This window comes from Oryctolagus cuniculus, chromosome 7 (genome assembly GCF_964237555.1).
Source record: "Oryctolagus cuniculus chromosome 7, mOryCun1.1, whole genome shotgun sequence".
NCBI classification, from domain to species: domain Eukaryota; kingdom Metazoa; phylum Chordata; class Mammalia; order Lagomorpha; family Leporidae; genus Oryctolagus; species Oryctolagus cuniculus.
Window position 1 is genome coordinate 62,456,741 of NC_091438.1, and position 12,583 is coordinate 62,469,323.

General features: G+C 42.3%; 1 protein-coding gene across 1 annotated transcript in view; it reads left to right on the top strand.

Moving 5' to 3' along the window:
- VAV3 (vav guanine nucleotide exchange factor 3) overlaps positions 1-12,583 on the top strand; it is a 411,833-nt gene that overhangs the window by 95,739 nt on the left and 303,511 nt on the right. The window contains exon 2 of the mRNA XM_002715817.5: positions 6,987-7,103. Coding sequence (XP_002715863.2) covers positions 6,987-7,103 — 117 coding nt within the window. The remainder of the gene's footprint in view (positions 1-6,986; positions 7,104-12,583) is intronic.

Genomic DNA, 12,583 nt, shown 5'->3' on the forward strand with positions numbered 1-12,583 from the left:
GTCCCAGGTTGCTAACAGTTTTACAGATGGAGGTGTTGATTGTTTCAAATACAAAGGAAAAGAGAAGTGGCCCTGTTTGCCTTCATATCCCTGGGAAGAGGTCAGTTATCTCTTCTGCATGGAGAGAGCAAGGAAACTGAACACGTGGCTTGGGAGGGAGCCTGTCGGTTTTACTGCGAGCATGAGCAGTGTGACCTCTGCCTGCTTCCTCTCTCCGTGACATCCGTACCGCTAACACAGAAGTGCTGCCAGCGGAGGCTGCACCACGCAAAGCCACTTGCGCTTCCTCCACTGGGAGAGCTTTCTGGTTGTGAAACATTTTCTAATCTGGAGAGCTTTGGCCTGATGTGTGATTTTAGGATGTTCTAGGCCTTGAGGGTGTAAGATTTATCCTTTGAAGGTTTCATGCCATCTGTGTTGAGTGCTTGTCTATCATTTTCATTCTACAACTTGGAATAAGCAAACTGTTTGTGACTTTCTGAAGGGACAAAGAGGCTAAGCATGGTGTGTGAAGACAGTGACTTTGTGATTAGAATATATAGCTTGTCAGTAGATACTGAGAGAGGCTAGATGCCATTGATTTTGTGGACTTTCCATTTGTGAAGATGAGAATTAAGTGACACCGTGTGGCCCCTTTCTGTAGCCCTATGCCTTTATTTACTGAGTTGCTATTTTCGTTGCATGCCCTGACTGCCCATGCAGGACAGACCTGTAATTCTTAAGTCTCCCATCTGTGCTCCCACAAGTGCTTGCCAGTATTCAATCAGTGTCAGGTATTTCTTCTGTTACCTCCTAGAGTTTGTTTGATTCCCCTTTCTCCTATCCTAGTGTAAATCACTATGATTTTCTGTCAAATTAATATGACAATATCCTGACTAATCTTGTCTTGCCTACCTACCCAACACTGTCTCCCTAATAAGAAGACAGACATTTAATTCTACACATTGTAAAAATGGAATTAGTATAGGATACTAAATAAGGATATAGGCTTTGTATCCAGAGTGCCTGAATTTGAATCCTGATTCCATTACTTTGGCAAATGCAGTTATGTAAACTTGAGTAAATCACTAAACCTCAAGATATAGAAAAGAAAAAAAAAAAACTTTTTCTGTATCCTTAATTGGCAACTCCTCATCTTGTAGGGATGGCACTGGACAGGGAAAGCTGCCTGGTACATACTTCCTTGACTTGGCTTCAAGAAAGAACTTGGGACTGAGCTGTAGAAGAGTGAACAGTGAGCTTGAGCAAGCATTTTATTGAGAAAGCAAAGATGCACCATCCATAGGTGGAGTAGGGCCTGCTTGGAGGGGAGTGGCCCCACCTCTGAACTGTGTTTAACGTTATATGGGTCATTTAAAAGAAGAAGAGGTGCATTCTAATGAAGAGGAGAAATATTCATGGTTTTTCTGAGGAGTAGGTGGAGATTACCTGGTATCTGGCCCCCACCCCTTTGTGCTCTTAGATGGTTTGATGTTTTCTGCCATGGCAGCTGGTCAGTGTGTCATTTAGCACACTAAGGTTTTCCTGTGAGTATATAATTTAAAAAAAAAAATTATTTACTTGAAAGGCAGAGTTACAGAGTGGGAGAGACAGAGAAAGATCTTCCATCCATCCACTGGTTCATTCCTCAAATGACCACAATGTCCACGGCTGGAATGTGCTAAAGCCAGGAGCTTCACCTTAGTCTCTCATGTGGGTGGCGGGGCCCAAGCCCTTGAGCCATCTTTTGCTGCTTCCCAGGCACATTAACAGGGAGTTGGATTGAAGGTGTAACAGCTGGAACATGAACTGCGCCCATATGCGATGCTTGTGTAGTAGGCGGTGGTTTAAGACACTATATCACAGTGTGGCCCCATAAGTGTACAATTAACTGTAGGTCAATCTAGTTAGCCTTGCTTCCCTAAACTGGTATAAGCCTGGTTCTAGCAGGAGATCTGTATATCTCAGAGCCAGGAAACCAAACCCATGTCCTCTAGGTCTTGAAATAACAGCAACCATTATCACCAGATAGCTCAAACTGCTTCCTTCACCTCTGTCTCAGGGACAGATTTAATAATTTAAACATCCTAAAGCTATTTAAACTTAATTACTAAAATTCTAGGAAAGCCTTAATTAAATGGTTTAGCAAAGTTCTATAAATTTTGTTCAAAAGTATGATATGTTTATGATGGATTTAAGACAGATTTGGCCTTGCACCTTATGAATTAGTTCTGAAGACAGCACATTTTAAGTTGCTGCTGATAATCTAAATGCCTAGCAAAAAGTTTCTAGTGAGTAGATTAGGAAAAAAGAATTGATGCTGAAATAATGTGTAAAATGCCAGTCATATCTCTAGCCACAATGTCACTTGTCTATTAGTCATCTTTAGTGATCTCAAATTTCTTTTTTGCTCACCAGATATGAGAATTGGCTTTAGTAGGCATTCCACAGAGAAAACTATAGAAATCCATTAAAGGCTGATTTGGCCGGTCCTGTTTATAATCACTCTTTCTTTTGCAAGTGATTGCTTAAGCAAAAGGTAGAGATATTGGCTCATTTAATGCAATTGGCTCATGTCATCTAGGTGCAACCTGGGGCTCAGACTTTGGTTTCTAAATACCGTTTGCATATAAATGGAAACAGATCTACCTGGAGAAATGGCTGGTTTTAGAAGTAGTGCAGGGAAAATGTGACATGGGCCTGGGGCAACTTGATAAAATAAAAGGCAGAAAACAAAGGCAAATGGCATCAGGTCAGAAGGACATGTCAGGAACCAGTTTGAAGGGACCCTTGGTCAAATCTGGGACAAGCAGAATGCAAAAGAATAATGATGTTAGTTGATTATTTTTAAAATTTTACTTGAGAAGTATACACACACACACACACACACACAGCCCCCATTCCCCAGTTCACTTCCCAGATATCTGCAACAGCCAGGAGACTAGAGCTGGGAACTTGATCCAGCTCCCCCAAATGGGTAGTAGGGACCCAATTAATCTGTCACCAATGCCTCCCAGGCAGTGCATCAATAGGAAGCTGGAGTCAGGAGCCAGAGCTGGGTATCAAACCCTTGCGCATGACATGAGATGTGAAAATTATAACTGGCATCTTAACTGCTGGGCTGAGTGCCTACCCTGGCAGTTGATTATTGCATAAACACAAAAAGGTGGAGGGAGAGCGTAAGGGCAGGAAAACCCTTTTTCAGAAAAGAATACCAGCTAATAAATGTGGAATGAATAATTAAATTAGAAAAAAATGCTATTTGCAGTCCCAATAAAACAGTTTAAGGCAGGATAATCAATGGATGTTATACCCATTGTGAAAGATGACTGGGGAGCAGAATGACCACATGATACTGCATTTGCATCCCCAGGTTATGAATGTAAGGGGGACATCCACCTTTACAATTGCATTGCCCATAATGGAACAATCTAATGTTTTGTGTCTTTCTGACATTATGAAATACAGAAGTCTTATGAGTTATTTTTGTCAAAACTTTTGAACTTGGATCTAGAATCAGGAAATATAAGATTTGATTTTTAGGAAATATAAGAGTTGGAAGAACAAGTTTAATGATATAAGGCAAACATGGCTGGCACCGCGGCTCACTACGCTAATCCTCCGCCTTGCGGCGCTGGCACACCAGGTTCTAGTCCTGGTCGGGGCGCCGGATTCTGTCCCGGTTGCCCCTCTTCCAGGCCAGCTCTCTGCTGTGGCCAGGGAGTGCAGTGGAGGATGGCCCAAGTACTTGGGCCCTGCACCCCATGGGAGACCAGCCTGGCTCCTGGCTTCGGATCAGTGCGGTGCGCCGGCCGCAGCGCGCCGGCCGCAGCGCGCCGGCCATGGTGGCCATGGAGGGTGAACCAATGGCAAAGGAAGACCTTTCTCTCTGTCTCTCTCTCTCACTGTCCACTCTGCCTGTCTAAAAAAGATATAAGGCAAACAAATGCAGAATGGGGATTTTCATAAGACAGCCTGCCTGCACTCTTCAAAATGTGGCTATCAGTTAGAAAAAAAAACTCAGAAGGGTTAGGAGATTAAAAGATAATGCAAAGATTAAATAATCAGATACAATGGATAAAACTTAACTGGATCTTAGACTGGGGGAAAATAGTGCAAAAAGGCATTGGTACGCATTTGAAGAAATTTGAAAATATAGAATGGCTGTTAGATTAATGTGAAATTATTGTTAATTTTCTTAGCTATGATAATAGTATTGTTGATATGTAGGAAAATATTCTTGTTCCTAGGAGAGACATTATTTAGGAGTGCAGTGCTGTGTTTCCAACTTACTTTGAAATGGCTCAACAAAATAAATTTTATAAATAAAGATAAAGGGATACAGGGAGTAGCATGTATGGCCCGTGTTGTAGTGGTTGCATGTTTGGAGTTGTTATTGTACACAACTTACTTCCCTTGTCCCTCAACACTGTTCCTCTGTGTGCACAGAGCTGAACACCAGTGAGCATGGAGTGACGTGTGAGCCTAGTGATAGTAGCTGAATTTTGGAGCAGTGTGAAAATCTCCTGATAAACTTAAAAGAGAAATTTGAGGCCTAACCTTGTGTTATTCATTTTTAGCATTTCTAGTATATGTAGCATTGAAATCATTTAAAACTACTGACTGGAGAAATAATATACATAAAGGGGTAATCGAGTATGAGGACTGCCTGGAAAAGCGAGCACCTACAATGACATTTTTCAAATCCAGACTTATTTGTTAAATTTAGTAGAACTGAACTAGTTAAGGGACAAGAAGTTAAGGAAAGGCCTGCGTTGAACTTTTTCCTCTGTGTACGCAGTGGAGACTAGATTACATACTGTTCTTATTTTCAGTAGTAATATTTGCTTTTCTGAATTAATGATCAAAGCACGTTAGTGGAAGCTGATTGCCATTTTTCCTTCACATGGGGAAAATTTGAGATTGGTGAGAAACCTTCAGAGGGTGGCATGTGCAATTATGCTTTGTTCCTTGGTGAGCTATGAGTGGGGCACTTAATTATGTAAAAAATATTGCAAGAGAGCAGTTGCATAATCCCCGAGAGAGTAATTATTGTCTGTCTTGGCAAAATGCACGGCTTTTAATCTGTGAGTGAGTAAGTCTATGTGGAAGAGCTACATGCAGAGTGATTCTGTGTTGTAAAGGTCCCTCATGAATTTTTTAAAGTGAAAGTAGCTGCATGTGGTGATTGGCTGCTGCCTTTGTATTGCAAAGGGTTTATGATGCTTCCCGTGTGGTTTTTAACCCTCCTGAAATATTTAGGTCTTGAGAATGATTTCTGTAAAGGGTAAAACTGTGTTTAAGTTAAGCTTTTGAAAAGCTTCTATGTTTCAAATATAGAGAAAGTAAAATGTATTTTATACAAATTTTAAAAACTGAGATAAAACACAAGAAACATTGACACAGGGCTCAAAAGAAGAAGAGCTAATGTTCAGTAATTGGCTGATATATTGCTGATTGTTATCAGAGGTTAAGGATTTTCCTTTTTTTTTTAAAAAAAAAGCCTAATTTTCTTGTGTAATTCATATAAGTCACCCTGATTTAAGTTTTGGCATATGTGTGGTGTTACAGCTGACATTTCCAGAAAGAATTAATTCACTTTGAGGGTATTCTGTATCTTACTTAGGTGGATCTGAGTCTTAGACACTGAGAGTAGATTTCGACGTTTGTGTTTTTCAATTGTCAATCGTATTCTTTCTTCCTGTCCCTCCTGGTAGAGTGTGCATAGCTGATCGTGCTCCCTGAGGTCAGCTCTGCACAGGAACACCTGGTCCCCCACCCTTTGCCTATTCAAGTAATTGGTCTGAGTAATTGCTCTTCTCTTCTGTGACTAACTTTTCCTTCTTTATCATGTTATTCCCATAGAAATACATGTTAAGGGACTGGCATTGTGACATATAGGTAAAGCCAATGACTCTGACACTGGCATCCCATGTGGGCCAGATCCGTGCTCTGGCTGCCCCACTTCAGATCCAGCTCCCTCCTAATGGCCTGGGAAAGCAGTGGAAGACGGCTCAAGTGTTTGGGCCCCTGCACGCATGTGGGAGACCTGGGAGAAGCTCCTGGCTTCTGCCTGGCTCACCCTTGGCAGTTGTGACCATACTGGGAGTAAACAAGCAAGTGGAAGATCTCTCTCTCTCTCGATCTCTCTCGATCTCTCGATCTCTCTGTAACTCTGCCTTTCAAATAAATAAATCTTTTAAAAAATACATGTTACAATATCTGCCATTGTTCTAAAAAGCCCTTCCTTAAGTTTTATTTCTTTGTTTCTCTTTGCAGTTAAACTCAAGACTCTACATCCTATTCTCATTTCCTCTTCTCCCATTGTATCTGGAACCTACTTCTAGCAACCTTTTACCCTGGTCCCCCACGCAGAACCTGCTTTTGCCGTGACCCTCACACTGCCAGATTCCAGGGACAGTACTTGATATAAATCTTACTTGTGTCTGACGTAGTTTACTACTCCCTCCACCTAGAAACACTTGGCTTTATTTGGCTTCCTGGAAGCCCACTCTCCTGTTTTCTCACCCTCCTCACTGGTCACTCTTTTTCAGACTCCTTTGTGGCTGCTCCTCCTTTCCTGATGTAGTTTCCTGGTCCTAGGTCCACTCCTCTCCTCTCCGCCCATCTCAAGGTTAAGCATTCTCTATACTAATACTCCCAAATTTGTGTCTGAAATATACACTCCTCCTTCCTTCCTGTCCACCACTTGCTTTATTCTTCTCTGTTGTCCTTATCTTTTTGGTGTCTGTTGCTGCACTTGTTCCCTTCTGTCTTCCCATGTTAGAATGGAAGTTTCCTGAGGGTGGAGGTTTGGTCTGCTGTGTCCTTGCTGGATCTCCTGGCCTGAGAGTGGCTGTTCAGTCAGTACTGCTACAGGAGCAATTGGAAGCAGCCTCAAGGGCTGCCTGCCTCGTCCTTACCTGGATAACGGTGTGAGTGTGACGGAGGAGAGAAAGCATTCAGCATCATTCTCTCTATACTAATGACTGTTTCCCATCCCTCAGTTTCTCTGTCTGAAGAACATAAGGACGTTCCTCACGGCTTGTTGCGAGACATTTGGAATGAGGAAAAGCGAACTCTTTGAAGCATTTGACCTGTTTGATGTTCGTGATTTTGGAAAAGTAAGTGCATTTATTTTTTTATATTTTGATTGGAGAATATTTTATCGAATTCCTTAAATTGGAGGATGTGATGTAAGTAGATCACCTGTCTGTATAATATGGCTAAATTTCATACCCAGCTGGCTTAGCAACACACAAAAACAACATCCAATGGTAACAACAACCAGATAAACAGCAGCAGCTTTCCAAATGAGATAGGATTGCTTTGGAGTTGAAGCAATAGAAGGGAAATCTTTTTGTGCAGTGCAGATTTTTCCTGCAGGCTATCCCCTAGGCTGGGACTACCGTCCTCTCTGACTTAGCTGGCTCCCTGGCTCTCCTGAGGACCACTGTTTTTCCCTCCAGTATTTTCTGTATCTGGAAGGCACCTAATTTTTGGAAGTTGAGAAATTTCAGCCTCTCTTCCCCCTTTCTCAGTGTTGACAACTGAAATGACAACTTGAAATGCTTAAGATTGTTAAGTCATTTCTATTTAGAAATCATACTTTTTATTTCTATGTAATTTCTTTATGGAAATTTTAATATTTACTATTACTACTTGTATGTACACTAAATGCATATGTGTTAGGTGAAAGAAATCATCGTTTCAAACATCATGGGCATTTCTTGTGAAGTGATGGGGCATTAGTTTAAGCTTTAGACAAGTAAGCAATCATGAAGGAGTCAGGTAATTCAGCTGACTTGACTTCAGCCCCTGCTGACATAGTTGCATTACGAAAGTCATCACAAAAGAAAGAAAACACCTACTATGTGGAGAAGTTTGTTCTTACTTTTTTTTTTTTTTTTTTGGACAGGCAGAGTTAGACAGAAAGGTCTTCCTTCCATTGGTTCACCCCCCAAATGGCCACTACGGCCGGTGTACTGAGTTGATCCGAAGTCAGGAGCCAGGTGCTTCCTTTTGGTCTCCCATGGGGTGCAGGGCCCAAGCACTTGGGCCATCCTCCACTGCACTCCCAGGCCACAACAGAGAGCTGGACTGGAAGAGGAGCAACCGGGACAGAATCCGGCGCCCCAACCAGGACTAGAACCCGGGGTGCCGGTGCCGCAGGCAGAGGATTAGCCTAGTGAGCCGTGGCGCCTGCCTGTCCTTTCTCTTGTAACTCAGGTGCTGTTGCTGTAACACAAGGCAGTTTGAGAGTGACACTTTATTTGATTGGAAAGAGGTAATATTTTGGTTATACAGTGAAAACCAAGCAAGGGTGTGGCGTGCTTGGCAGAGGGAAGAAGAGCACAAATGCGAGACAGAAACATAAAAATGTAGATGCTGAAACTGCTCTGTGCGGGAAGGGCCACGTCCTGGGTTCTCTGCTTGGTTTTGATCCAGAGTCACTGTGTGACCTTCTAAAGGTCACAGGCCTCTTTAGCCATCAGATTGCCTGCTCACCTGGAAGGCTGCAAAAGGAAATAGATGTCAGAGTGTGGTTTCTGAGATCCCTTTTAACTCTGGCAAGCTGTGATTTAACTGTCCTGAGGTCCGAAAAAAAAAAAAAAAAGATGGAGGATAAAATATGATAATCAGTGCAAGGAACTAGAAGCCAAGACTTAGCCAGGAAAGGGTAGCACATTTGTCTATGGCTGCAGAATGAAGAGAAATCCAATAGAAGCCCCGGTGAGGTGGATGCTTTTCTATGCTGTTGGTCCTAAAGCAGTGCCAGGGATGCTCCTGTTCTTACTTTTCTCTGATCCTTCCCTGAGCCCATTGCTTTCTCTAACCTTTGATTTTCTTTTCTTTTCACTTTCTTTTTTAGGGAATTGAAAAGTGAAAAAGAATCGGGGAAGTGAAAAGATTTTTGTGTTTAAAACTTGTTAAGAAAGTACTAGTCTACATTCAAATTTGCAAGAAATTCTGTTAATAAATATTGGGAGGTGATATGAATACTTTAAAATGCATGGCTTTGTTCTAGTGGAATAATGTGTGTCATATTGACTTGACAATGGCAGCTCTGTAGGAGAGATGAAATTACAAGAAATTGAATGTAAAGGAATAAAATGTATGAATATACTTCTGACTACTTAAAATATTTTGGCATTTGTAAGTCTGAAGCAGAATTAGACTTGGCATTATGGTTTAGAACTACAACCTCTACTTGCTGTTTTAAAATCATGTATATTTTTGCTATTTTCATCTCTCAGAACAGAATTTGTACTTAAGAAAGTGCTAAAAATTAAAGAATTTGTGATACCACTTCGTAAGTTACCAATGCTGCCACTATTAGACATGATGCATTCTAGGTAAAACCACCAATGCCACCACTTCTTGCATACCTAGGATGTGGAAGTATCATTTCAGTCTTCGTGTGTGTATTACTTAATAACGTTTCATAACCTTGGGCCAGTGCCGTGGCTCACTAGGCTAATCCTCTGCCTGTGGCGCCGGCACTTCAGGTTCTCGTCCCAGTCGGGGCGCTGGTTCTGTCCTGGTTGCTCCTCTTCTAGTCCAGCTCTCTGCTGTGGCCTGGGAAGGCAGTGGAGGATGGCCCAAGTCCTTGGACCCTGCACTCGCATGGGAGACCAGAAGGAAGCACCTGGCTCCTGGCTTCGGATTGGCAGAGCTCCGGCTGTAGCAGCCTTTTGAGGGGTGGCCCAATGGAAGGAAGACCTTTCTCTCTGTCTCTCTCTGTACTCTGCCAGTCAAAAAAAGAAAAAGAAAAAATAATGTTTCATAATCTTAAGAGGTAGACAGCATTATTTATGCCACTGTACAGATGAGAAAATCTGCACCCCAAGTCACAGATCTCATAGGGACTAGAGCAATGGTCTGATCCCAGATCTGGCTGATTCTTGATCACTGTCCATTACCTGTGGCTGCAGTGTCCCAGGTGCTTTGGAAATACTGACACAGTCTTCTCAGTTCTATTATCTTTGTGGTATTCTTGCCTGTGTTTATTATTTATTAGCTTGTATGTGATGGAACTGGTATAATTCATGCAGTTTAAAAGTTTTTAGTTGAAAAATTTTGAACAGTGTTGTTTCAGATACAAAATAAGTTCTGGTATTGTGAACAGAAACATTTTAAAAATTATTTATTTGAAAGGCAGAGAGGGAGATGGAGAGGGATAGAGGAAGAGAGAGAGAAAGATGCCTTCCATCCATCAGTTCACTCCCCAAATGCCCATAACAGCCGAGACTGTGTCTGACCAAAACCAGGACCAAGGCACTCAATATGGGTGTCCCACCTGGGTGGCCAGGACCCAAGCACTGTTGCCTTCCAGGTGCACATTAGCAGGAAGCTGGTATCAGGAGACAATACGCAAACTTAGGCACTGTGATATGGGATGTGAATGTCCTAAACAGCAAACTAACCACTGCCCATGCTGCATGACTATAAGTTTCAATGGGATATGGGCAAATTAGTTTATTTCCTCCTCTTAGGATTTAAATTTTGTCAAGTGAAGCTGAAAAATATGTGTGTTTGCACATTAATCTAGAATTTATGTAAATTTAGTACCTTTTTGCCTAGGATTATGTTAATTGAAATAGTAGAACCTAATATTTTTGTGACATTTTGAAGTTTTCAGAGTGCTCAATATTACTGACCTCACTTGATTCTCATAACAGTCTTGTAAAGGCAACAAGCAAGCATTCCAGCTGTGCAGATTAACAAACTAAAACAGGAGAGGTTAGATGGTGGTTTTAAAGTCTTATTGAGAGAATAAGAACAGGATCTGGAGTTGAGGTCTCTGACTTCTGACGTTGCTTTTCTTGTCTGCTGTCTATTTTGTGTCTCACTGTGTGGATGGTCACGGAAAAGGATGGACTCATAGGAGAGACCAAAGGGATGTACAAAATTTTTTTTAAGATTTATTTACTAACTTGAAAGTCAGAGTTACACAGAAAGAGAAGGGGGGGGGGGGTCTTCTATCTGCTGGTTCACGCCCCAAATGACTGCAATGGCTGGAGCTGCACCAATCCGGAGCCAGGAGCTTCTTCCAGGTCTCCAACATGGTGCAGGGGCCCAAGGACTTGGGCCATCTTCTGCTGCTTTCCCAGGCCAGAGCAGAGAGCTGGATCGGAAGAGCAGCAGCTGGGACTACAGGCACTACAGGCAGCGGCTTTACCCGTTACATCACAGCGCTGGCCCCAGGGATGTACAAAATTAAAAAGCACAAGTGATGTGTCACTTGGTGTCTAGTTATAGTTGAACTTTTACAAGAGCGGTAAGATTTCAGGTACTACTTATGAGTCTGCAGTGTAACAATGATTACAATTAGTAATTCTCAACAGACAAACATCTCACAGATTCATGTGTATACACACGTGATCAAGTTCTAGCTACACTGTCCCTCCCCCCTTTCTGTTGTTGTGTTTTATTTCTTAATCTCTGCCCAAGCTTTCCCTCAGTTTTGGCCTCAGGAAAACTCTTTTGAATCAGAGGCTTGATAAGGATGTTTTCTATTGGAAATGAGGAAAATCCCGGAAAATAAATGTTACCAGAAATGTGCTGATTCTTTTATAGAATGGTGACAAGCCCACTCTTGGACACTTTAGAAAGGCTTATGGAAACTTCGCTTTCCAGTATTATTACCCTTATTTACTGATAGGAGTTCTTCATTCCGTGTTAATTTACTGCGCTTCTAATGGATTCAATACCAACAATAATGAGGATAGCTTGCATGTTTTCTATACTTTTCTTTCTTTTTTCTTTTTTTTTTAAAGATCATACAGAGATGAGGAATGAGCTTAGTACTTGAATTCACTTAGGAGTTGGCAGAGGCCTTGAGGTGGACCTCTCTCAGGGTTGTTCAGTGCTGCCAGAGGTTCCTGAAAGAGAGGCAGGCTTGTCTTGGATGGCTGGGGCTTGTCCCTGCTCCCTAATGGGGGAATCTGGATACCCTTTTAAGAACCCTCACAGCTCCTGCCTGACTTTGGGTTTATGTTTTGAAAAATCATTTAAATTCTTACCTTAAAGAAAGATGAAGGGGACTGGTAAAGCTGCCACCTGCAACACTGGCATACCATATGGGTGCCAATTCGTGTCTTGGCTGCTCCCCTCCAATCCAGCTCCCTGCTAATGAGTCTGGGAAAACACTGAAAGATGGCCTGTGCGCTTGGGCCTCTGCACCCAAGTGGGAGACCTGGATGAAGCTCCTGGTCTCCTGGTTTTGCCCTGGCCCAGAACTGGCCATTGCTGTCATTTGAGGAGTGAATCAGTGGATGAAAATCTCTCCCCCTCTCCCCCTCTCCTTCTCCTTCTCCCCCTCTCCCCATTTCCCCCTCTCCCCCTCTCCCCTTCTCCCTTCCTCTCTCCCTCTCCCCATTTCCCCTTCTCCCTCTCTCTCCCTCTCCTTCTCCCCTACTACCCCATCCCTGTAACTCTGCCTTTCAAATAAAGATAAATATAAAAAGATACAGCCTTTTCTGACTTGCTGGTGACAAAATAAGTAAATTTTTGCTATTTGCTTTGCTTGGAATATGCAATTTAAAAAAGTATTTTATAATTTTATAATGTGAGAAATCACTAGTTGGAGGTGGGTGTTGTA